Source organism: Myripristis murdjan, chromosome 3, assembly GCF_902150065.1.
Source record: "Myripristis murdjan chromosome 3, fMyrMur1.1, whole genome shotgun sequence".
NCBI classification, from domain to species: domain Eukaryota; kingdom Metazoa; phylum Chordata; class Actinopteri; order Holocentriformes; family Holocentridae; genus Myripristis; species Myripristis murdjan.
In genome coordinates, this window is record NC_043982.1 from 8,340,291 (window position 1) to 8,368,288 (window position 27,998).

Consider the following 27,998-nt stretch of genomic DNA (forward strand, 5'->3'; position numbering starts at 1 on the left):
GGGTTTGTGGCAGCAGCGGCAACAACAGAGCTTTATAGTAAATAGAAGAACTGGAGAATGAACAGTGATGATAGACACCGTGGCTGAATAGGGAAAGAAAGGACCTGCAAGTTGCAGCATGCGAGGACCAAAACACCACAAAATACCAAAACACCACAAAATACCAAAACACCACAAAATACCAAAACACCACAAAAAAATGATCACTTATCATCATTATCAAATATGTTGCCAGATTTCAAAGCATGTCTTAGGCTACCATGATGAATGTTATCAGAGTCATTTTATCACACTGAGTCATACTGATTGTTGTCCACTGTGTGTTTCCTCCATTAGCGTTCCCACTGCCCACTGAAAAATATTACAGTTTCATGCTGTCATCGAATTAGTCACATCTCCCACCTGCAGCAAATGCGAGATGTGACTGTAAATGTGAGAGTTTGCATAGATTATTTCTGAACAGATCTGTCCTTTGCCTGTTTTATGCCAAATTATCTTCCTAGGTGATCAAATGCTCAACAAAAAAACTGTTTCCTTATTAAAAGAAATGATTCTGATATTCATATACGCCACTTTCTAATGATTGTAGAGTCTTGTTCAGTGAGTTTTAGTGTTACATTCATTCTGTACATTCCTCTCAGAATGGGCTCACAGGTTCAGATTAGGTTAAGATTATACTAGTGTAATTTTTTTTTTTTTTTTTTTTTTTTTAACATTTGTGGATTTCTTTAGACAAGAAGCTTCTGTAGCTCAACAAAGGGTTAACAGAAAACCAATAGAGAAGATAAAAGAAAAATGTAAAGAATCATTTTCACAATGGTTGTTTTCATGTGTAAGCATTGCTAATCCTTTTATTTGACCAAGGTTATGGATAGACTTACAGATCTGAAATAAGCTTAACATGTCTGTCTCTCCTGGAAAAAAAGAAAGAAAAAAAAAAGCATACATCTTCTAACACTAATTCCCAAAACATCATGATGTGAGTTTGCTCATTTGATCAGTGTGCACAAGAACAAGGCGGCACCTGAGGACAGTCTCCTAATTTAGCCTGTTCATAGTCAAAATATTGAGTTTAACTCCTCCACTGTGCCACCTGGGCTTTTGCCTGTTTGCTTTTGTCTTTGCCTTACAGTCTGTCTTGAAGCCTTTACACAGGCATTCAAAGTCATATCCATTTTCCTTTTAATTCCTGTTTTTATGATTCCACTCTGCTTTGTATCACAGAGAAAAAACTTTAGATCATGTAAGGGATGATGGGATGTAAAATGATCAGCAGTGGTGGACAGTAACAAAGTGCATTTACTTGAGTACCGTTCTTAAGTACGTTTTTGGAGTATCTGTACTGTACTTGAGTAATTGTTTTTTTTTTTTTTTTTTTTTTTGGATACTTATGGCGTTTACTCTACATTTCAAAGACAAATATCGTACTTTGGACACATTGCTTTGAAGCACAGTTTTGACGTCAGCTGTTGGATTTTTTTTTTTTTTTCCCCTAAAATGTACTTGGCCCACACTCTGTGCTCCTCACAGGACAAATAACAATCACTGTCTCTGCTGGGATTGATGTAAAAGCAGAAACACATCACTCAGCTCTGTGAAACAAGTGCTCGCAAGACATCCACTTTCAAAGTGAAACACATCCGTTCCATTTTGTCGGTGACGTTCAAACGACCAACCCGGCGCTGGTGAGTACATTTGTGTAGCAGAGTGGCTCTACAAACATGTCGGTGCATCGTTTGCTGGTTTCAGAGGCCTGAGAGCTTCTGGAAATGCATTGTGAAACCAATGAGCTACAGCAACGTGTTGATATTAAAAAGAAACTGCATTTTTGAATACTTGACTATTTTTGAGCACTCCAGTATTTTAACTCAAGTAAAAATGTGACTGAGCAGCTTTTAGTTGTAGTGGAGTGATACATGACCATGAGTACACAGTGGCACAAAATGGGTTCAAGTTACATGCCGGTACCATGAAAACAATGCCAATGCATTGCCAAGGTAACACTGTCGACTGTGTAAATTGTGTGTCCAACATGAAGGCGGGCTGTTGACTTTGCATTGGCATTGTTTTTGTTGTACCAGTAGTTTTAACCCTTTTTGTGCCACCACCACCACCTAATGCATTGTTTTGAAAGTCGTGCTCATTTCATGTATTATTGTGAGAGCAGGCTGAGGACTATCTCTTCCTTGACTCAAATAATGCTGTTGTGTACTCTGTCCACCACTGATAATCAGTTGGATCATATCTATTTAATTTCCAGGGCCTCAAGCGAGTCTGGCATTTGTACAGATGGCAGCAGTGTGGCTAAAAACTAAAGCCCTCTCTGGTCACTGTGACATTAGCGCATTGCATTGGGTAGATATGAGAACATGCTGACAGAGAGTGCTCCTCTGCTGTCTCTGACACATGGAGTGTGTGTGTCAGATGCCTCATGTTCATGATGACATAAGAAGAGCTGGAGAAAGACAAGCCTTTCTATCCCTGTGAAGAACTCAGTGTCCCCCTAAAGTTGTTAGTCATGTGTAGGTGTTGTGACCAGGTTACATCTCAGTTGTGACAGTGATGAAGAGGCGTTTTCTTAGTAGAGTCCCTTTGAATATTAATTCAAATTTGTAGTTTCGTATCAGTAAAGCCATGCCAGGGAATGTTGGTCTGTACAAGAAGACACTGTAAACACTGTATCTCAACATCATTTTCTACCTTTTCTTAGTTAAACACTACACATGATATTCAAAGCATTGTTATAATCTTACAATTTAAAAGCTGCGGGTTTTTGAGCACTGTTTAAATTGCATTACGTTATCCAGACTATGAGCACGCCAACACACAAGTGAGTGCTAGCCATGCAGATTTTGGTCATGTCGTAGAGGCGCTGATGCCTAGAGCACTGTACCAGCCTGTGTGCTGCCTGTCTTAGCCTCCTTCCGGTGCAAGTGCAAGCCATCAAATATTCACAGATGCCTTTAGAATGCAAATGCTAAGTGTAAAAATAGACCCAATCCATTTTAAGGAGGTGATACGGTGCAGAAATGAAGTCATTACACATTCTCCCAAAAGATAATACTTAGAATTTGGTTTGTATTTGCATGGGAATGTCTCAGCTGAATTGGGCAGAATAGGAGAGCAGTTGGTGCATCAAGACTCCAGTAATGTTTCCTCGTGAAGGTGGCTGCGGTGCGTTTGATGCTGTGGAGAATGTCAAGCAGGGGGCACACAGAGTGAACTGTTAGTATACAGCACGTATTAATCATGCATGTGTCACCTGTGCTCACAGGGTCACATGCCCCGCAGTGTTTTCAGTCATCACAAAGGATAATGGCCATGCATGATATTCCTTTTAGCGAGTCCTTTTCATTAATTGAAGATCAATCAATGTGATATCTTCCTGTATATTCACAAAGGACTTAAATGCATCTGTAATTATCATTAATTGTTATCTCGAGACACAGGCGCCCACGTTGTACATTAAGAGGAGACATTCTGCTGTCAGTTTAGCAAGATATGACTAAGTAAGGAGTATTTATTTTATTTAATTGAACAGAATAGTAATACCTAAATATGGCATTATTCTAATGTATTAATAAGCGGCCATTAACTGACAGAGTGATCTTGAAATGAAGGCCCACAGGGTGTTCAGTGTTGCTTTAATATTAATATGAAAACAAAAACACTCTGCCCCAATTTTTGGTGCAAAACTGCAGTTCTTTAGCTTCTGGAAGCTTCTGGATGTTCTGACAAAACATGATAGTGGGATATAGCCATCAGGCAGTGCTTTGTCAGCTCAGTACAGGGGGCAGTGGCTGCCATCAGCGTCCAACCAGCAGCCATTCCCTGTGCCTGGCCTGAGGTGCTAACAAACACTGTGGAAGAACTCCCCTGTCATGTGCTTTGTAGGGCATCTGCTGAGTGTTGATAAGGGCCGGGCTGTTTCAGCTTCTAAAACACAACAACAGAGAGTTTGGGAGCTAATTATGTATCTCATTGTATGTATATATTTTAGAATTAATGCTAGATAACATTTTGCCTCAGAACCTAAATTCTGCAGAAGCAGTCATGACTCATGACAGTGAGTGTATTCGATGTAAAATGAGTTTTTATTTTCTAAGTCATGTGTATAAAGTAAGAGCAGCGTCTGCTTCCCTCTGATTACAGAATTGAAAACCAGAGCGACTAAGCCTTGGTGTTGCTGTAATGTGAGCTGGCCCTGCCAGTTCTTCTGAATCAGCAGCCCTGGTTCAACGAAGGGGCTCATTGGACTTTGCAGGGATCTTGGTGGCTCTACAGGCTGAAATGCTCCTTGATGCCTCCCGGGAAGAACATTTGCTATTGGTTGGGTTCATTCCACCCTGACTGAGGCAGCTCGTCAGAGCGTAGCCTGAAGCTGCAGACAGGGATAACATTCAGCTTTTTTATGTTGCAAAAGTAAAACAGTCATCATGTTCTCTAATAGCTTCTTGATAGCCTTGCCCTGTGGTTTATATCAAGATGGTACATATGTTTGTGTAGGTGTTAAACATGGCAAATGTATTCTTCCCCAGGATAAGATATACTGTGTAGTAACAGATTCACAATCATTGTGATTACTTGCCGGCAGCCTTTTTTCAACACGCTCGATAAGTCTCATTATTGGTCTCTAGAGCTTGTTTCTTCACCCTCGGCGTGTTTCACCTTTCACATCAGCTACTGAGCCAGCTGGTCCTGCATATGGAGGCTACCTCAGGCTATTCTTCTGTTTCCTCATGAATTAGCAGGCCAGTTCATACTTGCATCTGGGTCGGGAGTTTCTATACGACCGAGGTTAAAGAAAGTGTAGTGTTTGTTTGGGATGACAGCCTGCATACTCTTTGCCCGCGTGGCACATGCCTGCTTATCCTCGGTTGAAAACACACCAATTTGAGTGATATGCCCTTCCATAATCACCGTTGGCACTCCTAATTTCATTGAGTAATTAATCATCATCATTGGTATGATATGGGGATTAGGCGTGATCTTCAGTAAAATGTGTGGCTGCTTATGCCCATGTGTGCACACACAAGATACAAGTAACAAAACAAAACATTTCCAGCCATTTTACATTTTCACTTATGACTTGTTCGCTTCTGGGTCTGGCCAGTTTATTATATTTCAAGCTAGTTATTTCTCCCTTTCACAGGCAGCTCTCAGTTTAAACAACAGGTCCTTTCTCCCCTCTGAGTGCAACTGGAGAGACCCTTGTTAATGTAGATGTTTGGGCTTTTAGCGTCCTTGCAGATGAGAGAATGGAAGGTCCATTAAAACTGCAGAGCCTGACTATGGTTTGTGTAGGTTCGTCTTACCATATGAGAGCATTTTAATCCTCGGTAGACTATTTGTTTCACTTTCTTCTCTTCACTCCCCTTTTTCATGTCAGCATTTCTAGCCACAATAATGCTCCTATTACCTCAGCTGGTCTTAATCCATAATATTGACTCGCAGTCTTTCCGTGATATTAGAAATATCATCCCCGAGCTCTGACTTCCTGGACATTCTGAATCTCTGCTTCATCAAAAACCGTCTGAACAAAAGACGTGAGGGGTCTTTGTTGCAGTTGCATCATGACGTCTTTATTAAAGTCCCTGCGCTGCTCCAGCAAGGGAGACAGCACATCCCACTTTCACTCTCTGGCAGGAGTGTTTTCTTTGGAGCCGTGGGGAGTCCGAGCTGTTATGATGTAGTCGATCTGAAAGCAAGCAAAGTGAGCAGGGAAATGCAGGCACTACAGGCCGTATGTAATTTCCCTAACCTATTTCCCCCCATGGGGATCAAAGGGAAGAATTCTTTCATCTTCTCTTATCCTCTTTTATCTTATCTTATCTTTAGAGTTGAAGTCAGATACTCAACAATTTGAAATCCTAGGACAAGTAAAGTAGTGCAGGTTCACTTGTGCAATAGATGCCGGATCAGTGGACATAAGAGCCGACAAGGTTACTTTTGAAAAGTAATAGGTTACAGATTACTAGTTACCCTGTAAAAAATGTAATAAGTGATGCAACTATTTTAATTACTTCATCAAAGTAATCCAGCTTATTACATTTGATTAATCTTTGATTGCTTTTCTAATAAATGTTTTAAACTGGGCAAAATAAAACTGAAAGTCCTAAAAACATAACTGGGGAGTGTAAACTTCACAACAGCACTCAATACTCTTTACTGTTAAACTTTTATTAAAAGTCCCTCAATATAACCTGAGATCACAATTTTTATTTATTTATTTATTTTTAAGCACGAGCACCAAAAGAAATCAAGTCTGATGATCTCCAACTAACAACTAAATGATTTTCAAAAGCGGAGTGCATACGGCCAAATGAATGGTTCCTGTCTAGACACAGAGACGCTCTTATCCTTGATGGTGTCGCACTTAAATTTGTCCCAACGGCTTTGCAGACCCACGCTGTCTGGAAATCTGCCAAAAGAAGACATTCCTGCTTGGAGAAAAGATAGAAAGCAACAGATTGACAGATACAGTAACTGTCATTTAATTACATTTTTTTTCTCAGTAACTGTAACTAGACTACAATTACACTTATTTTCTAGTTTAATTACATGCAGCTAGTTACTCCTCAACATGGGTGGACAAATTACCAAAGCAATACTGTCATAAATTTGAAATTTCTCCACTGTGTGACTAATAAAGGAATATCTTATCTTATCTTATCATAAACAAAAGAAAATACACTAGCAGACAAAGTAAAGATGACACTCAAACAGACAAACATGTCAAAAGATGAAACCACCCGGAGTTAAACTTTCCTTTAGTTGTTTCTCGGTAATAGTTTTGCTCCAAAGTGCCAAGAGCAGCTCCACAACTGCCTCAAAACCAGTTTACCAAACACATATTACACCTTAAAAAAAAAAAAAAAAGAATAAATAAATGTAAAAAATCTGTTGCTGTCTTCAGCTGTTTTTTGGTGGTGTGAAGGGCGTGAATCCTGTGGCGTGAACATTGTATTTTGCTTTTGCCACGCACCGTATGTTTGCTATTCCACGAGGGGAGAGTCACAACCAAAAGCTTATCAGGACGTCCAGTGGCTTATTTAACAGAGGTACTTGCAAAAGCTCTGGTTGTCAAGTGACCTGCACCAGATTCCCATCAAAACTCCCTGAGTGAAAAATCAAGGAGCCCTCCACCTGAATTATTTATGTAAGCCTCGTACCAGCTGAACAACTGAGGCCATGATAAAAAAAAAAAAAAAAAAAAAAATTCTTGGTGTCTGTGTCTGCCATCTAAATCCATGTAGATTTCACTTATATAGGGCAGAGGCTTCTCCTACATGCAGTGGGTGAGGAGAAGACAAACCCGAAGGTTTTTAAAGACTCTGTTACCACATGTCAGTGAAATATTTAACACCGCATATCAGAAACCATGACACATTTTCAGATCCTTTCCTATTCATTAAAAAGACTCGTTATAGACGAGACCCGTTGAAGGCAAACATTTTGGTGGAGTGTGACTGAAATTCGTTTCATTGTTGGAAAGACATCAAATAGTAAATATTCAGGGAAAAAAAATTGGAGAACTTTGTCAAATTCTCGCGGTCTATTTGTAATACCGAATGTGATACAATCTATAATAATAAGGCACACCTTAACAGACTGCAGGGCTTTGATCACTCAAGCCTGATGCTCATTGGAGATGCCGCTCAGATCAAGATACTTCTGCAAAGTAAAAGGCTATTATAATTAGATGAATAAGCTGCCAGGGTTGCTTTGATTTTGATTCATGTACCAGGCCTCAGCCAAGTGTTTATTTACTAATCTTGTGATTTAATCGAACAGATCAGGGGAGGGAAGTGTTACCTCCCAGATTCTGAATCTTATCACCGTTCTTGGCAAAAATTCAAACGGCCCAAAGATACAATCACATCACTTCTTATACACACACACACACGCATGCACACACACCTTTTGGCTACGCTCTGCCTCATTTTTCTTTTTTCCTCTTCTTAAAAGTGGCTTCATCTTGATTACCTGGCTAATTTAAATAAATTGATGTACTGGTGCGGACCAGAACTGAAAGTATATGTGCTGCACGCAGTTTGCGCAGTCAAAGACATTCCTTGACTTTTCCGTACAGTTTATAGGGAATGCTGAATTATTCTAAGACTGTTGTCCCCATTCTCACTTTCATGATTTTTTCAGTGTGTTCTTTGTGTTTGTTTTTGTTGAACTAGTTAGTTAAAAACTTTTACAGTCTTCCCTTTCAAACTGGGTATAACCAAGGTATGTTTCCCGTCAAAGGCTCTTGACATGGGGCAGCAGCAACCCTGTCTCCTAAATATTACATTCTCATACAGCGAAACTGCATTCTCAATTATGTTTTGAGGGGAATGTGTTTTGTCTCAGATTATATTTGCTCTTTGTATTACAAGCAGTTGTGATCACTTAGTCTGAAGTCTGCAGATGGAGGTTAATGGTGTTGCAGATTGGTCAAACAACAGACTTTAACCTACGAGACCCGAGTTCCAGTGTGAAGCAGAAGTGGTGTTCATTTTTGCAAATTTTACATTACAGTTACCAAGTAGTTTTTAGAGCCTAAACCTAACCTTTTTCTAACCATGACCAAGTGGATTTACGTAAACCCAACTTTATTCTAACCTCAACCAAGTGGTTTTGGTGCCTAAACCTGACCATGTGACACCGACACACTGTAAAAGCCACAAAAACAGATACATCAGAAACCTCAGGTGTAGTGAGAAGGAAGACCAGTCCTCACCAGCAGGACCTACAAGATACAAAGAGTTGACATGTCTGCTCCAAGGCCATGAATCACGGCCAGCTCCGGTGGACTCTTTTGTAACTGAGCCTGCATGTTGACCTCCCTTAGAGTTATTATTACCTTTTTTTTTTTTTTTTTTTTACCATTAACACAACTCACAAATTGTATTTGTCAGGTCAAAACCTCTTTTAGTCCTTTATGTGTTAAGTGAATGTGAAAGTTCTTCCCTTAGGTTTATGAAACCCATTTCAGACTTAATGAATTCACTGAAAACTGCATGCATGTCAAGGGCGCTTCTCTTTGCTCTGGAAACGTTTGTTTTCACATCGCAACAATGGCATGAGTAAATGTTTAAAGGCTAAAGAGATTTTTAGGCCATAGATATAGCTCAACTATAAAACAAATAATATAGATTTCCTTAAATATATTTTAAGGAATGTCAGTGTTTTGCAGGTTTAGACTGAGTTTTGTACATAGCACAGGTCCCTTGTCACAGACACAGCCATATTCTGTGCCATGTTGGCATGAGAGGCTTGGGCCATAGAAGAAGAGTAGCTTCACACTCAGCAGTGACAGTGTGTTGTTACAGAAGAGTGAAACATTATCAGTCCGAGTTACTTCTGATTCTCACATCTCTTGAGCATCAGAGGTGACGACTGACAGGTTCACCATCAATGAGTGAGACTGGCTCTACAGAGCTGGTGAAGGCAGAACTGAGAATGATTCTCAGTCCACAATGCGATGCAGGCAGAACACAAAGAAGAAACTTGCTGGCAAACACAATCTATAAAATTCAAGGTAATGCCCTTATAATACGTTCATTCAGTGCAATATGCCGTACATTCAAACTGTAAATCAATGACTACAAAATGTTCTCAGCATTCTCGACATATTTCTGTTTCAGACTAGAATGTATTATAGTAAAGACACTGAAAAGTAACCAAATAAACATTACAGTATTATAACTGAGTTTGATGTTTTGATGTTTAAGAATTGCCAAGGCTTTAACAGGCTGCTCAGGACTGAAAACTGTTTGAAGTCAAAATCTGACATTTTTGACCTGGACCCTGTTTTCCCATCTTCCTAAATGCTGACCAAAATCTTGTTAATTGCTTCACTATAGAGCTGCATACAGGCTACTCGGCCGGATGTGACTGTCCATTTTCAGCCCTGTCGGGTCAGTGGACATGTTAGAAACGAACAATGGGAAACGGTGGCAAATAGGTCTGGGTCAGAAATGGCTGGAGCTCTGCTTTAGGATAATTTTCCCTGCCTCAGAAAGAGATGTACTACACCTCATTTCAATGCCATTCTCCCACCTGTACTTTAACAAGCCTTGTGCAGCATCTGTTCATTTCAACGCTCTGAAGTGAACCCTCTGAAATGACTTTGATTTATATTCTGCATTAGTGAGTACCTTCCTGAGACGAGGCTATATCATAGACTGCAGATTATAAAGAAAATAGCTCCCCTTAAAAGAGAAATCATGTTAAATGCAGAGCCCAGATGAGACTTGTAAGGAAACAAAAAGAAAAGCCAGAGAGTGAGAGAGCACTTATTCATAGGCGCAGCACTCAGGGAGTCAGATCTGATAGCAGGTTATAGAAAAGGCATCTCAGCTGACTGAATGTAATGGAGTGACAAATCTGGCTTCTCAAGTTAAAAAAGTGAGAATAAGTAACATGGCACAGCGATGAAATGTTTTGGAACTCGATGTCATAAAAACAATGCAGGCATTGTCTCGTGGTATCTGCTATCCTCAGAAGGAGGAAAATATTGCAACTTGTTTACCAAGTTCTGTCTGCGTTAATAATATTGGATTTCTGGACTAGGCCCTGGGCAATATCCTTTTCCTAATGGATGAAAAATACTGTGAAAGACTTTGCCCCCTCCTCAGGGGAACTAGTGATTTCAGTGCTCTAATGAGGAGGAATGAACAAAAAGCAGTGGAGATGACAACGGCTGTTGCGAGTAAACATGACCCTCTGCCTAAATTCTGCCACCGCGTTTTCCCTCTTGGGAATAAACCAAAAGAGAGAAACAAAGAGGGGAACCTTGCCACACATCGCTCTTCTCTCACAAGAGGAAAATGTCAGTGTGACGTGCCAGGTACTGATGCGCTCTAATGAGAGAAATCCCCCCTCTCCCGGACCCTGTCACAGAGGCCCATCAGTCCGCGCTGGGCACCTATATGTTGGAGGGCACAACCCCTCACCCTGTAAACACACTAATTGGTTATTAGCTCCGTTTGCTGGCAGCGTACACTTGTAGCACAGTCAAGATTGCTTTTAGCGAGAGCGCAGTAATGATACAGTATACCACTGTGCTGGGTCGTGGTCAGCATGCAAGAGCGTCTTTGTTCTGCGTACACAGTATCGGCTCCACAGTGATGTTTTACACATATGTCGATTGAAAGGGCTTGCGGTGTCAAAGGTACCGAGCACGGTGGAAACACAATGAGAGCTCTGTGCTCAGCCGCAGAACAAAATAGTTCTGTGGGTTCTCTGCATCGACAGCACCGACTGTAATTTTTATTTCATGTCAGGAGATATTAGAAGTCAGATATTAGAAGTCAGTTTCAGAAGTCAGTAGGTTACGACTGGGAATTTGAGATGGATTAAACAGATTATATTATACAGGATGAAAAAGTTGAAAGATTTTGCATCGATATTCATTAATATTTATATACCGTGCTTTGTCTGCTTTGTTATGCGGGAGGCTTTACAAACAGCTCTCTGCACAACTCAGAATCCTATTTGTGTCCTTAACAATTTTTGGAAATCATTTCCCTACAAAAAAAAAAAAAAAAAAAAAAAAAAGCCTCAAAACACACAGCTTAGTGAACACAAAGCTTGCCACTTTATTATTATTTACAGATATTTGCCAAGTTCCTACTGAAAAACCAAGTTTGTTTTCTGTGTAGAGTTTTGTTATAATGACTGACCAGAGGGGTTTGCGCCCCATCAAAAATTCATACTGTTAATTAAAATGCCTAAAGGCTGTATTGGCACACAGTTTTATTTAACTACCCACACAGAGTGTTTGTCCCTCACTTCACTTGACTGGTAGTCCTATTGGTAAACCTGAGCAGAGGAAAACATGACGAGCGCTATATTCAAATGTGTGTCCTAGCTAAGCATTGAACTGGGAGTTATTGGATTTACTTTGATTTATGCAGCGAAGCCACTTTTTCATTAAGTATGATTTGAAAGTTAATTCACATAAGATTCAGTTAATAAGGATAACCTGATATTCTTGGTCTTTCAAGCAAATTGCAGTAATACCCTTAAAAGCAGTCTGTACCATGCTGATGACTTTATTATTTATTATTGATTGGTAGGCTGACTGATTGATGTTTCTACATAAAAAGGTGAAGGTACATTTTGTTCTTGGTTCTAATTTAAACTTAACTTTGTCCGTTCTGCTGAGGCGCATTTACATTCAGGCATGGTCCCACTCAAGCAGCCCAGGAATACGTTTTGCTATTTGAATTCCCCTAATAACCTACAGGTATCATTACTTAAAAATTAAGCCAGCGAGCACACTATAGTCAATTGTTTCATGCTGCCGCCCGAATTGCCAAATCAAATATGCCGATGAACTAAAACAGGCGTATCTTATTTTCCCTAATATGAAATATTAATAGGCTTATTTCTGCATAATCCAATCAGTGTTAGAGCTCTTTCACCAAGCCCGGGAAGTGAAGCATAAGTTGTGATCTTATCAAGATGCGGAGTCTCGAGCAGCTCTGCAGGAAATGCAGTGGGGAAAATGGTAAATGTGACTGTAAGAACATGCAGGGGATTTTCTGCACCGCCGTCAAAAGTGCCTGAAACGTGAAAAGTTTTTAAAACACCGTCTTCTCGAGCTGTCACCTTCTTTGATATCAACTTGTAGGAACAGCAGTCTGCCCTGAAATTTTCATGTGGATGATAAGACCTGTTTTTTTTTTTTTTTTCTTTATACAGCAGACTATGCCAAGATCTTCTCCTCCTTCGCACTTGTTGTCAGAACGAATACACAATGAGTGTTTTGACTGCGCCCCAGTGTTTGATGTTTTGGCTCCATACTCATTACTTGGAATGTAAAATGACACAATGACTGAGGATAAATTGCACACTGCCTGCTTTAATTTGAGGGTATTTTCAGGCATATCAAATGAACACACGAAGAATTACAGACTCTCTCTCTTTTTTTTCCCCTTCCACGGTCCCTGTGTCAAGGTGAACAAAGGATATTTAACCGATTAAAATGATATTCCGTTGTCAATTTCAGTTTGCAGTTAAAGTCCAGTGGGGTGACTTCTCCTTTAGACGTCCATAAATCTTAACTTCTCTGTAGCTCTCCCTCTAATTGACAGATTTTGTTCTAGCCATTTGGCATATCACTGCGTTTTTGTGACAACTCAGCTGAGGTGCAACTTGTCTTTACATTATTAAGGAAAATGCAGGAGCGGACTGTAAACTGGCAGTAGTCTGGCAGCAAGCTGGCTGCTTATAAAATTCTCAAGACAAAGTGTCACTACTAACTCTAATGAAGACAGTGCTTTATACACTTCCTTGGTCCCCAGCCTCTTTCAAAACCGATTCTGCAGCATGTGGCCGCTTATGGTGCGTGGTATCTCACAGAAAGTGAAGCCGTCGTGACAGCCAATGGTCTTGCAATATGCAAATGTCCTAAAATAGCAGAAGGGGGCAAATGTTTACTGCTTTTCTCCCTCATCGCAGCGGCGCTTAGAGTGAACAGAGCCGGCTGGTTAAAATATTTACGAGTCAGTAGTTCTATCAAAAGTCTACATCGCTACTTCACCGCAGTGAGTTAGCGCTGCGTGGAAGAGATTTGTCTCCAAGGTGCCAAAAACAATAATGGTTTGCTTGTGAAATCGAAGACATTTCCCTCTCCAAAGGCACACAGATGAATGAAGAGAACTTGATAAAAATCTTTGTACACCGTGGGGCAGTTCCATCACTGTGAACTCCCTTTTATGGGATCAAATTTAATAATTTAAAATGTACCGCTGTGCCTTGAAAAATTTCACGCAGGAACTGAGGCTTCCAGACAATTGGTAATGTTTGTATTTTACATTTGCAGCGGCTTCTCAGCGTATTCCCTTACCTTTCTCTCTGGCGATTGGCTTGTAGTATGCAGGGTTTACAGTGAAGACTCTGATGACGGATGGTTAAGTATTCATTCAGCCCATGTATGTTGCATGGGCCGATGCTGAGGCTGAACGATGCTGCTTGCATGGTTCAGCCTCAGCCCCTCTGCTCTGTGACTGTGGTGTGGAGAGCAGACAACTCTGATTTGCCCCGCTGTGCACACAATGGGAGCACACTTTCCACTGCACTCCACGCGCCTGGAGTGCTGCTCAGAAGCTCAGGGACCATTTCCCTCGTCTGCACAGAAACATACACACACACACGCACTACTTTCGCCGAGTTAAGTGCTGAGATCACTTGACTGAGTGTGTCCTCAGAAGCAGAGTATCGGTAAGACCTCGTTTTAGTGGGCCACAAAGTTCACAATAACTTGGTGATATTTAGCCAGTAACAATTTTGGAAGTTCTTTGAAATTACTGCCCAAATTACATCAACAGTTACCCTCAAAATTTATTGAAAACCAATTTGAGATCGCAAAAACAAAACCAGGGCTGCCACACCGTCATGGAGTTTCTGAAATCTTAAGGGTGCCTTTACATGAGCAACTGGAATGTAACTTCATTTCTGTGCAGCTTAGTTGGAGTTCTGCAGCAAAACCATCAAATAAACATCATAAATTCAGTTTGCAACATGATTTAAAATGTTCAGAATGTGTTTGGTGGCACAGTAAAAGTGAAAGATTTCAGTCAGTTTTGAGGTAAATGATGTAATTTGGGGGTAATGTCAAAGAAATTTCAAATATTGCTAATTACGGTCCACTGCAGTCCCAAAAATAGTCTGTTGTTTTCCAAACATTGTGATCGTGTGAAACTCATTAGGATGACGCCTGTCAAAGGTCTGCATGTGTCTTTGGAGCCAGACTCTGAATACGCTAAAGGCTGTGCAAGTTGCCAAGGTTACCCTGTCCACAAAACACCAACCTCTGCCCTAACTGCTGCTTTAGAGATTCACCACTGAGGAAATCGTCTCTGTAGGCCTAATTAATCACCAGCAAAAGCAGGCAAATGAATGAGCCTTCAGGCATATTTTCCGGGATTGAAAGACATACATAACTTTTATCCTCTCCTTAGCCCAATCGCAGTGTTCTCTCATAAAGAACTAAGACACTTTCCCTCCGCTTCAAAGCACTGAAACTTTAGCGCCTGTGTGTTGAATTTGTTGAGGGGTTGACGTTACACAGCCTCAGGCGCTGACAGCTGACATCAGTGAACACTGTACTCTGACTCCCGGATGCTGCTTCACTTCCTACCTGGTTTGTTAGTTTTTCATTGAGGATCGATACGCCACATTTTAATATCATTTGTCACCGTGGTGCTTAGCATGCACCGTCATGAAGGGCGATGGTTGATGTTCACGGTGTGCAAGACGGGATGAAGTTAGCATTTATGAGTCCTTTTTCCAGATACCAGGGGAAAGATTTAGTCTTCATGCCTAACAATAGTATTTGAGGAAAGCCATACGCAGGCATGCATGTAATATGCATCTTTGTTACTTTTATATTTTATAGTAGGGATGCAAAGGTAACAGTTTCTGATGCTGAGTTTTTTTTTTGTTTTTTTTTTTAAATAAATATATAGTCACAAAGCAGCAGCACACAAACCCTTCATGTGGAAATATTGTCTTTTGGGGTTATCATTATCTAACAGTGTAGTTTGTTGCAATCCACACAGCTCTTTTTTCACTTGCCTGTCGGGCTGCAATTATCAACTATTTAAATATTCAAGTATTCTGCTGATGATCTTTACAATTAATCAAATGATCGGATACGAGTTTGCATTTCATTAACATAGAATATCAACACAAAAAGCAAAAAGTAGGGCATGTCTCTTAAAAATGAACAATAACCTCTTTGAACAAGAACCTTTCTTTTACTCTGGGTTAATCTTGGGCATGCACACAAAATGAAGTCATTCTTATTGTTATTAATCCCTTGTTGCCCATGTGCAAACAATATCTTGAATGGTCCTCAAATTTGGCAAAGATGGGAACAATAAATCAAGCGCACCATTCCAAGCCCTCTGTGTGTTGAGGAAGCAGCTGAGCACAGCGTCACCTCCTGCCTCAGTCCCACATCAGCCCATGGAAGTCACATTGCCTGTTTGGCTCAGATTACTTGGGAGATTTCTGCAAGATTCCACAGACAGAAACCCACCGCAGACAGCAGCTACAGCAGACGTTGATGTCAGCTAGCATTAGTGTTGATGATTTTGGTGAATGATGAGCTGAATTTATCCATTTGCATTTTATAAACTCTTGCAAAAGTTAACAATGCATCACAAGTCAAGCCTCTTATCAGTTTAATTACCTTTACATAATTTTAGGACATTCAAAATAAATTACTTTATACTACAGTTGGAATGTCGTGAGATGTGGATACACTTTTCATGGCATGTGATTCAAAAAATAATTTGAGTGAATGACAAGCCACAGTTGCCACAGCATTACCATGAGCTAAACAAAAAATAAGATAAAAACCGATACTTGCTGTTATGTGTTATATTTTCATTAGACATTTTAAAAAATACATATTTTAGTGGCCAGTCTTTTCAAGTATATTCAAGCCAATGATGTTGAGGCTGGAATGCTTTCTTTCTTGCATTTCCTGCTGCTCCACGGCCCTGACACCTGATTGGCTCCCTGCTTCCACAGGTGCTCTTCCACAGGTTATGTTGCCGTGATCTTGCAGGTACTCGATGTAACTCGATGTGCATTGCCATAGTGTATCCTGGGCTTTCACTTTTCCGGTTGCCATGACGAATTGTTGGCTGTTAGATAGCGTTGTCACAACGTCGCTGGCATGTACCTTGGGTAGCTGGGCTCACAGCAACATATTGTTGCCTTGTTTGTAAGCTATCTGTGTCTTGGGACTGTTTGCTATATGCCACACATACTGCAGCATATCCCTTGGATACTTGTTAATAGTCGCTATGCCTGCCGCTGAGGAGCTGAAAGCTTTTCCCTCCTCTGAGACTTTGGCATTTATATACAGCCTTCACAATACCATACCTGATAAAGAGCTACTGGTTCATCGCTTAAATTAATTAGTCGTTTTTTAATTGCATTTTGCTTACTGGCAGTCATTATCCTGCTATATTCTAACACTTGATAAAACCTCATGAATTAAAAACATCAAAAACAGCAACAGCACCACGACTACTACTGTAATGCTGCCACTTTACAGATCATTTGAGTCCTTTTTTCTCCAGTAGCTTAGATGTATTTTTACTCTGACCATTTTTTTCCTGCGTGCACAAGTCCTTGTTTACTGCAGGTCTAAGCTCTCAGGTCTAAAAACAGTCATGATGCAAGTCATAAGCACGACTAATATCCTTTGACATGAGTCTCTTTTCTACTAAAGACTCGAATAACGTTCAAAATACTCTAAATTTATTGGTTACGACCATGTTTTCACACATCGCTGTGAAAACAACGCAGATATCACTGTGCGTTTCAGTAACAATGATGAAATGAATAGAGCTTGTCTCATGTGTCATTGTGGCTGAGTGTTGACTCCCTCTGCATTATGCCCCATGGGACGCTAAGATTCAGAATGACAGTATTAAATTAACTCCCTGGGCATCCTGCTGTACTGTATATATGTTTTTAAGAGGAAGGTTACAAATGGGGATGTAGTGGAAATTCACTTGGAGTCTAGAGGTAAACACTATAATCATATGATGTGCTAGACACATTTTACAGGGCTATTGATCATGTCATTCATTTAATGTTTTTGGCTTGCAAACATTAACAGAATATGAGAACTGATGCCACATAATACTGTGCGGTCACTGCAGTCCAAACATAAACTGAGCCCGTCAAAAGAATCTTTTTTCCAACAAACTCATTGTATGTCCGATTAAACGTGCGATTCTGAAACTTCCCTCTGCTCTCGATGCTTTTGTGTGCCAGTTGAAAAAGTAGGGAGGACTCTATGACCCCAGAGCACTGAGGCTGAAAACCCTTTTGGCTCACAGCCCTTGAAAGCAAAATGTGCCCTTAGAACTTCTGATGCAAGAACACACACACAGGACGGTGAATGTTGACACCAAAAATGATCAGATTGTTTTACTTGGTTAATTGTCGATTAATAGCCTGGTAGTGTGTGTGTGTGTGTGTGTGTGTGTGTGTGTGTGTGTGTGTGTGTTACTCCACCTGTAGGAAAATTCTCTTCGCTTCACTCCTGTACAGGGGGGTCGAGCAGAAGGCCAGATATACAGAACAATGCACCTGGTGCTGGTAGGCATTGAATGTGTTGCTCAAGGACACTTTAGCAGGTTGGATGCTTGCCGACATGAGCTTGAACTCCCGGTCATCCCGTTGAAGGACAGTCTCTAACCAGCAGGCCACCCTGCAGCCACTACCATCTTTTTATCACAAGGAAAACTGCATCTTTAACAAGGATTATATTAGAATCATCTTTTTTTTTTTTCATGCTTCTTAAATGTCATCTTACAAACCATCCCAAGCCCCCGGTTTTGAGAGGAGCAGTGGCCTAGACAAATATTCATGCCATTTGTCTTCCTGCACCTCCTAGAGACTCCAGGGAGGGGAGAGGACGGTCAGGCGGACACTTCATTCTCTGACTCATCGCTGTTTGCACACTGGGGTCAGGAGCTGGGTCCGGAGAACCGCAGGGTGGCACTGAAGATGTTCCAGTACTACGGCTATAATGGCTACCTCAGTGACCGTCTCTCATTAGACAGGCCAACACCAGACCTCAGGCCTGATGGGTAAGATTGCAGGTAGCATACAATTAAAATTGCTGCTCAATAGAGCTTCATCTAAATTGTCATCCCTAACCTATTGCACCATGTCTATTGCATGCCAATGGGACAGAGGAGGATCCTTAGTAGCCTGAAGTTGATTATGTTACTTGTTTCACTGATGCTTTCCCTTACCTGCTGCATTACAAATCTACACCTGTGGGACCCTGATTTTGTGCTGGTGCAGATCATGCTGGCAAAATGGCAGTTTTGCTGCATCTTGTGGATTTTTTTTCCCCTCAAAATTCAATTAATGGTATATATACAAAAATGTATAATTTTCCCAATTCTTTCTGGATAATCAAAATTAGTGTGTGACGACAATAATCATAGGGAGTTGTTCATGCATGCAATCAATCATGTAAATGGTTAAATTGTTTGCCTTACTTGCAGTATTTGTAATATTCACATTATTGTGTGTATGTAAGTGCAGCAAACGGAATGGGATTTTTTAATCACTCCAGTAAAACAAGCTAACAGTGGAAATACATTTTATTGCACGACAAATCATGTAAATGTCCTCCAACAAGAAATTTTCAGTGCACATCATTATGCATGGAAATCATGGTTGACATAAACATGAAACTTTAAATTGGACAGTGTTTGCCCTTGGCAGCTTATTTGCACCTCTAGGACAAGAACATGAGTTGTCTTGGGAGATGCGGGTCTAAATTCTCCTCATCCATTACCAAATTGTCACTGCACCTCGGTGGGGAGTGCACTAGTGATAAAAGAAATGAGAGGAGCTGATTTGATTGCTGCCACACCTACTGGTAATTTATTCCTTCAATCCAATCTCTTTTATGCACTGGCCACATCTGGCCATGAAATGACCAAAAATCTGTTTGTCACGAATTAGCGCATCAGCGCTGTGGCCTAGTGCCAGCACCTGTGATTGTGCCTGGATTCATAAAAACAGGGCCCTTGGTCATGCACCTGATAAAAATGGCTTTGTGGTTTGTGTTATATTGGCATGTAAATCTCACCCCTTCCTTATCAGTGTTTATTTTTTTCCTCCACAGGTGCAGAAACATTACATATCCTTTAAACCTCCCTCAAGTGAGCATTGTGTTCATTTTTGTGAATGAGGCCTTGTCTGTCATCCTGCGGTCCATTCACTCCGCCATCAACAGGACGCCCACCCATCTCCTTAAAGAGATAATCCTGGTAGACGACAACAGCAATAACAGTAAGCAGCATCATTATACTTAAGTAGGCGGGATAAAATGTAACTGTAATTACAGCGTGTTGTATTGAAAGTAGTTTTTTGGAGACAGAATGGTACAGGAGGCTGTGCAGCATAGTTTACACACCACTGACCAACGCAGGGCAAAATCTCTCTCAGTGGTACGTATTGCTCTGTATGTGGTCTGCTAGCCTCTAGTCTCCTTTAATGTTTTTAATTATATTGTGCTCACTGCATTTTAACCAACAGATGAAAAACACTAATTAGTTAATAAAAAAAAAAAAAAAAAAGAAAGAAAATCTGCCCTGAGGCAGATAAGCGTCCAGAAAGGTAACGAAATGTTTGTACATATCTTGTACATGTCTGCAATTGCAATCTGTAATTCTTACATTTGTATGGGTGAGGGTGAGCTAAGCAAAAGATATGCAGCATATGCTGAGAATGACTAACTGCTGTGCTGTGTTAACTCCGAGCGGTGCTACTGTTGTTATCATGGTCACTGTCAGCAACTGAGCCAGGAACAGGGTCCAGAGCTGAAGTCAGCTGTGAAAAGGAGACAAATAGTGTAAGACTTAACTACCTCAGTGCGGTGCAAGGATGGCTATAAAAGGTAATGATACCGTGCCAAGGTCATTTTTAGGCAGTATACTTTAAATTGGCTGTGCTGCTTGTAACAAGGATTTAGACAGCCATTTAGAGGCAAACTGACATGGGAAATACGGGGCACTGGGAAGAATATGTTTACTGAAGTCATTGATGCAAACCATTGTGCATCATGGTCTGAAGCCGGCTGTAACTGAATATAACACACTGTGCTGTGGCTTGGTAAGCTCACTCAGCTCAACCCGCTGGGATAAAAATGAGCATTCCCCCTCAGGCTATTATTTCCCAGAAAGCTGGATATTGAGCATATCTCAAGTTGAATATATACAAAGCTACCGTGCCATTCCATTTAAAAAAAAAAAAAAAAAAAAAATGAATAGGTGAAAATCCAAAAGGTTGCTGCTGCACCTCCAAGCACAAGTGGATTGTCAAATCCCATAAAGATTTTATCACGTAATTGTGAGCTAGAGAGCAGTCCCCTTTACCTCCTTCAGGGACCCAAGTCACGCATTGACATTTTGCTGATGGCATTTCACCCTGTTGGCTTGAGCACTCTGTCAGACTGCCTCTGATAGGCCCACTGTTATCTTTATCGCCATGATTGTGAATCTTATCTATGCTAAATGTCATTAGCCCGTTGACCTGTAGTGCTGCTGAGATTGTTTGGGGGGTTATGCTCTACTGCTAACCTTCCAGGCATCTACAGCGTTATACCAGTCATCTGCCACTGTCACAGTTCACCTCCAAGAGACATTAGCATGCAGGAGACACTGTAGCCATCAAGGGAGAGAAGGGCAAATTGACCTAGCTGATTCCTCCTTAATTGGATAATGTCCCGAGCTGTGGCCTGAGAAAGGCTCGCCTGTGTAACAGTCGGTTTGAGAAGGGCTCACTTATTAGACCGGCTGTCAGAAGACTCATGATTTTATAGCTCAACTTAAGTTAAAAAGGCAGGAGAGTCTTGTGTGCAAGTGTGAGGGATTTTGCACTCAGCAGCTAATCTCAAGCTAAATGTAGACAGCAGAAAGAATGTAAGAATGTTTAGAGTCGTGTCACTTCACAGCCGAGCCTCTCTGGTCCTGTTCAGCCCCGGAATTAACATCCGTCCTGGCTGATCCAGTTGCAAGTGGACAGCACTAAATACAGGTCTGAACACGCTCAAAACAACATTGACATCCAAACACTTGAGCCACATTCAGAGAAGGCCTGGGACTCATTTGTCCACATCGTAATTGAAATGTGAACGCATACATGTTCCTGACCGCATTGAAGGAGCGCCTAGGCAGGTCACATCCTCCACTTAGGTGAAAGTATGTACTCATTTTCCCGCATGCTGATGATGATTAATGGACAAGGAAGAGCGAGTTTCTGTGAATAAACATAATGCGGTAGCTGTACAAATCCCTTATCCAGTAAGCTGATGTACTAATATGAAACCAAGGGATTATTTTTTCTTTTTACAATATGAGACTGAATTTTCAAATGCATCAAGCGATACAACTGATGCTCTAAGAGCAGTGCTATGAATGATCAGCAGTACAGCTTTGTGTGTGTGTGTGTGTGTGTGTGTGTGTTTGAGCTGTCAGAGAAACACTCACTCCAAGCAGGAAGCAAAAGAGAATAGGAGGCTGTTCCCACCTGGTATTAACAAACGTCCTGAGAAATTCGAATACAAGTGGACAGCTGTCAGTCCGTCCATACACACCTGGTATTAACATGCGCCTCACCTGCCCACTTGTGTCTCACTTTCCTGCTCTCAATGCAAATCAACACGTAACATTTCAGAGAAAGAGAGAGAGAGAGAGAGAAAGAGAGAGAGAGAGAGAGAGGGAGAAATGAAATTCCCACTTTGCTCGTCCTCTTTCCACACACACAAAAAAACTGCATTTAACAGGCAGCAGGTATTTAAAAAAAAGGGGGACATCCTTGCGCACTCCAGCCTCATTTTAATTCGGTTGTCAATCAATGAAAACGTTTTTCAAGTCTGTTAAAGGCTCGACCCGATCACGTTCAGGCTCAGATTATTTAATTATTCCCACAGGTCTGAGAGGGTTCTCGCTTAGGTGGATAAATGGACCTGTAATATTTCTGTGGTATTCCTGTAGTAACTGCAGTGCGTACATTCACACGGCTGCTATGATATTTCTGCATTGTTCCTGTAGTAACTATTGTGTCTAGCGTTAGACATAACGTGTTTAATCGCACTGGGGACGAAATTTAAGAACCTCCCAATTTTATATGGAAAAAAAAAACCTGCATACTGTCAATACAAATTTTAGAGAGATTTTTTGAATCATGTTTTTAGGGGAGCTCATGTCTTATTAAGGGGAGGTTTTATTCATTAACCAGCTGCTTTATAGCCAATCTGCACTTCAGTTTGCATTTGATCCATCAGCTGACAGTTCAGCTGCTGGCCAGAGTCAGGTAAGATATTTTCCCTATTGGAAAAGTGTCCGTCTGGCCGGTGTCGGGGTGTTGGGCTGGACAAGACAGAGGACATCAGGTCAGGAGGCGGTCCTTCAGTGCATCCTGGGACACACGTCTGTTTACACTTCTAATGTGATGCAGACTCAAGCGTCCCAGACCACTTCCAAATGCCTCCTGAGATCCAATCACTCACATATTGCTGCTGTTCACAGCTGTACTTAGAGGTGTCAGCTTGTATTCAGATTTCTCAGGATGGATGTTAATATCAGGAGGGAACAGCCTCTTGAGGATGATTCAATGGATTTAAACAGTTTCAGATATTTACAAACTGTATTGAAAATCCATATTCTCTACACCATTATACGCTAAGGAGGAATGTGGGTTCTCCATTTCTCAGATGAACCCTGTGATATTTATAGCCTATAGAGATTGATTTATTAAATCCACTCTCCAAGTTGGCTGGTAAGTTCAAAACATTAGTCACTAGAGTTAATATTTTCCTACATTTGGCAGGTGGTAATTTCAAATCTTTCAAATCCCTCTTAGTTAATATACTGTACACAGGTATATTGTTGTTGTTAAAAACCAAAATGTATTTGATGATGTACGTGTTAATTTGCATATAGAGCGGGAAAGTGAGATCCGATCAGAGGTTGGCACTCAAGATGCACGTGGAGACGCGTTCTAGTGCCAGGTGTGAACAGACATACTTTGAGCTGTTCACTTTTGATTGGATCACCCAAGATGCATTTTAATGCCAGGTGTGAACGGGGCCTGTGGTTCTTGTGGTATCTCTGCTGGAGCTCCATCTGTCAGGGCCTCATCTCTGTTGTCCTCACATGATAATTCTGCGGGTCCCTTGGGCAGCCCAACAAACAAAGAGCTGAATATGTAAGGGATATTGTACCACCTGCTGGTACATCATTGTCCTGAAGGGGTTTATTTTGTGATAATGACCAGCTGGCTGGTAGTACATTATTTCACTTACAACAGGCTACTTTTGAAAGATAGCAAAAAGTTGACACAAATTTTAATACCAAAACTATTTTACTAGCCTCCAAGACTCTAAACAAAATACATTCTCTTTGCATCCATAAGAGCTAGAATTGGATGTCTAGACATACATTTGAGTGCTAGTCTACTACAGTGCATGTCTGCTGTCTACCTTGTTCATAGTTTTCTTCTGGATGTCTTTTCTTTTCCAGTGATAGTTCAGTCACCATCTATGTATCAGACACTTAATGTTCTCCAAACAAATTCGTAACCATTTGGAAATACAACCAGAATGCCGCAATTGATCAGTCAGAATAGAACCATGAATAGAGAATAGAGCCTTAAAATATCGCTTGCCTCATTGCACATGTGCAGCTTTACATACCTTGTGAATTACCACGCTCACATTTTTAAATTATGTGGCGATTCCTGAGGTCTGGACCTGCTCTCATTCCCAGGGATGAATTTGAACAGAATCTGTGCGGGATGCGTGATTGGCCAGTCGACAAATTCTCTGACGATGCCTTCACTTCAGTGAAGTAAACAGACATGGTGACGTTGTGGTGATGTTACCAACAGCAAGATAAATTTGGAGATTTCTTCTGTTCTCAAGAAATGTTACGGTATCTATACATGAAAAGACAAACAATTTGCCAGTCTAAAAGGCACTGTTGTTGTTGCGATACCTGATGACACAGTCATTTAACCTACTGTGATTGGTTTAACGCTGACCAATGGTCTTGGCCCATCAATGGGACAAGTACTGACTATATCTCTGATAGAGACATGACAGGACATTGAATTACAGCGTGATTCATGGGGTCAGTAAACCAGGCGAGTCATACACCACACGAGCACAGGAAACACAGTCCAGCACAGATCTCCATTCTACACTCCAGCACACACACAGATTTGAATGCAACAAGAGGAGCACACTAACTCCCTCCGAGCTCATCTCCACCACTCGCCCTTTGGTTGCAAGCTTTCCATCTATGCTAGATTTTAGGAATTTCGAAAGGCTCAATGGTGTATTACTGCGCATTCACCAAATAGCTATCTGCATCTAGTAAGTCACACGCACAGCTAATGTTCTCATATTTCACTGAGGAGATGATTGCAATGAGCCAAATGTTGTGTTCATCATTCTTCTGCTCACTCATTAATTTGCTCTCTTATCTTCTCAAACTATGAAAGAATATGAATAAATATGAAAAATATGAATTTAGTAGTACTTTTCTAATCTGTCACTGGCATTTTTCACAGTAAAGTTAAAAGTCTGCTCACTTGTTTTGTTCCAAATCATCTCCTTTCTAAAGCCCATCACATTCCAGTGGAGCTTCAGCAGGAAATCAGTCATAAAGATTGATGGGTGTTGGTCATCAGCCATTCCTGCTGTAATGAACCTGTTACTTAATATGCTTCATTATGATTTGTTATGAGCCATAACACTTCATCATTGTTATTCTCAATTCGCGCACATTGGGATGTCTTAATTATTCCGCGGTTAAAACAAATTATAGATACAGTAAACTGTTGGATATTCATCAGCAGGTGCACATGAATGACTAGCCTCCCTGTAGGCAGAATTAAAATTTCAAAATGAAAGATAGGAGGATTTCGACGGTGAACCGTATTCAGTTTCTCATTTCTCTATCCAGTAAGCTAAAACTGTTGAATTAGTACAAGTCAGCGGCTCTCAATCGTTGTTGTCAGGACCGAGAGCCCTGCTGCTTTTCATTCTCGCCATTTAATCGGGGACTGATTTACACCTGGGACGCCAGGTGAATGCAATTAACTAGCTGGCGAGACAGAAAACCAGCATCCAGGATTAGTTCTCATAAACTAACTTTTAAACTTTGTTCTTAAGAAACTGTTCATGAAATACTCAGGGAGTTCCAAGAAATTGGATAAGTTGTCGTTACCATAGAGACACTACCCGCTACAAAGTTGTACATGATTGGTATCCAGACCAGAGTCAAGGAAAGTTTGGTTTGCTGTCAGACTTTTTTTTTTTTTTCCATTACAATCCAGTAATCTCTTGTACATTAAATTGTTGTTTATTTTGTAGCACCATTGGAAAATGAGGGAAAGGCAATCGGTGGCATCCCTCGCAATGCTGTGTAAGGATGAGCGCTTCATTATCTCTTAAAATAATTTCATATTTGGTTGGTTCAGTTCAAAGCCTAAAACTCTTCACCTCGGGATTTCTGAAATGTGGAGGAAATGAAAGGGAAATGTATGTCTGGAGTGCCACATTCCACTGCATTTATCTGCCAGGCTAACAGTACCCACTGTATTAATGAAATATGATTAATCCTAAAGCATACTAATTGTTTTTATTCAACCACATAATATCTCCTCTTGCTGTACATTGATGAGTAGAGTGACATGTCAGCTGTGAGGGGCAGCTCTAATTTGCACCGCGATCAAAGTAGAGCTATAAGTGTGCACCTAGTGGGGGGTGACCATAGAAACTGAATGAATAGGAGCAGTGTGGGCCTTTGGTTCAGAACAAATCAGAGTATCTCCAGGTGGTTCACCTTGCCAAGGCAACAGCTGGAGTGCTCAACTGACATCACCGCATCAGCAGCAGAGTTTGGTAGCTCTGAATCAATGACTCTGATTCATCTAATTAGCTAATATTCAAATTTGCTTGCGATAGGCTACGAAAGAGCTGCCAATCATTTTTAAAAAACTGTAGCAACATGCCATTGATTTGAATTAATTCCATGCGTTAACTTTAAGATACCCCTTGTCGTTGCTGAGAGCTGAGAGCACACCATGACAGAGAGCAATGAACAGCCAGGTGCTTGTTTTGTCACAATCAGTCAATAACAATAATATCAATAACTTATTCTGTACAAAACTATACAATGCATGTTCTACCCATTCAATTTCCATAGGGCTGACTGACCCAGTCGTTTTGTCCTCGGTGCTCTTTTTGGATTAAAACACCGAGATAGAGCTTCTCTGAGGAGCTGTAAGCTAAATGGACCAGATAGCCAGTCTGAAGGACATTTCTATTCAGTATTTACATTATAGACTATTCAAACTTGGTGCACAGACCTTGCCTCTCAAAGAGTTTGGACTAGTCACTGGTAAGCGTTTAAGGCCACTAAAATGTTTTCATACTCCATAACATCACAAGGCACTTTCCTCCTTCACTTATTCAGTCTATGAAGGAAAAAAAAAGCATCTAAATCCTTTGGATGAAAAAACTGCCCAAGCTGTGAGAGATTCCAAACTGCACTGAAAAGCAACTATAAGAGCTGCTCTGTAAACACAGTTTTTAACCTCGGCTGACATCTGTTTAACTTGTCTAATTTTCACACCATTAGTATGATCGCTGTTGGTTTGAATATGGGCTGTAGTAGAATAGCACGCCAGACTATCAATAAAGTAATCCTTAAAGTGCCTCTTCACTTTCAGCAGCCCAAGGCAGATTCATCTGGAATTCTGTTTAGCAGTGACTCGTATTGATAGAAGAGAGCAATTTCTGGATAACATTTCATTTACTGAATACCAAGACCAGCTATTTTGCACAAACAAGTGCCATAATGTAGAAATATTAATATTGGTTGAGTGCTTACTGTTCTTATATGGATCTGTTTTTTTTTTGTTTGTTTTTTTTGTAGTTTCTATAAAATGAAAATGGAACTTGGATCTTGTTAAACAAAGACACAACTTAGGTTGTGTTTTTGTGTCAAGTTGATCTGGCTTATTTTTATTCCTTTTGCACTTTATTCGCAAGTTCACAGTGAGAGAAAAGAGCCACAAAAGATGGTATGTAACAAGCAACAAAGGTCCCAAACATAAGGAATTGGACTCACATGGTAAGCGCCTCAGCAAACTGAGCCACCAGTAGAGTCCACACTTTGCCCTTTTAAAGAATTTTGCCGCTGCCCCTTTTAGTCCGTGTACACCACTGACAAGAACACAGTGATATCCAGTATATATTAACTTGATTCCTTAATCATGGGTGGATTACTGAACGGAGCTCCCAAGCCCAGAGGCCCAGGGGCTCAGGAGGTCCCTAAGCCAGAGCCTCTGCATGAAGTCGTGGTCATTAACATTTGTTGTTGTATAGTCAAAGGGCTTAGTCAGTCAGAGTCCTAGGTCTGTCAGTTTTGAGT

General features: G+C 40.8%; 1 protein-coding gene across 1 annotated transcript in view; it reads left to right on the forward strand.

Moving 5' to 3' along the window:
• Positions 1–27,998, forward strand: part of galnt18b (UDP-N-acetyl-alpha-D-galactosamine:polypeptide N-acetylgalactosaminyltransferase 18b) — a 73,120-nt gene that overhangs the window by 10,036 nt on the left and 35,086 nt on the right. The window contains exons 2-3 of the mRNA XM_030048603.1: positions 18,428–18,623; positions 19,679–19,845. Of these exons, the coding sequence (XP_029904463.1) occupies positions 18,428–18,623; positions 19,679–19,845 (363 nt within the window). The remainder of the gene's footprint in view (positions 1–18,427; positions 18,624–19,678; positions 19,846–27,998) is intronic.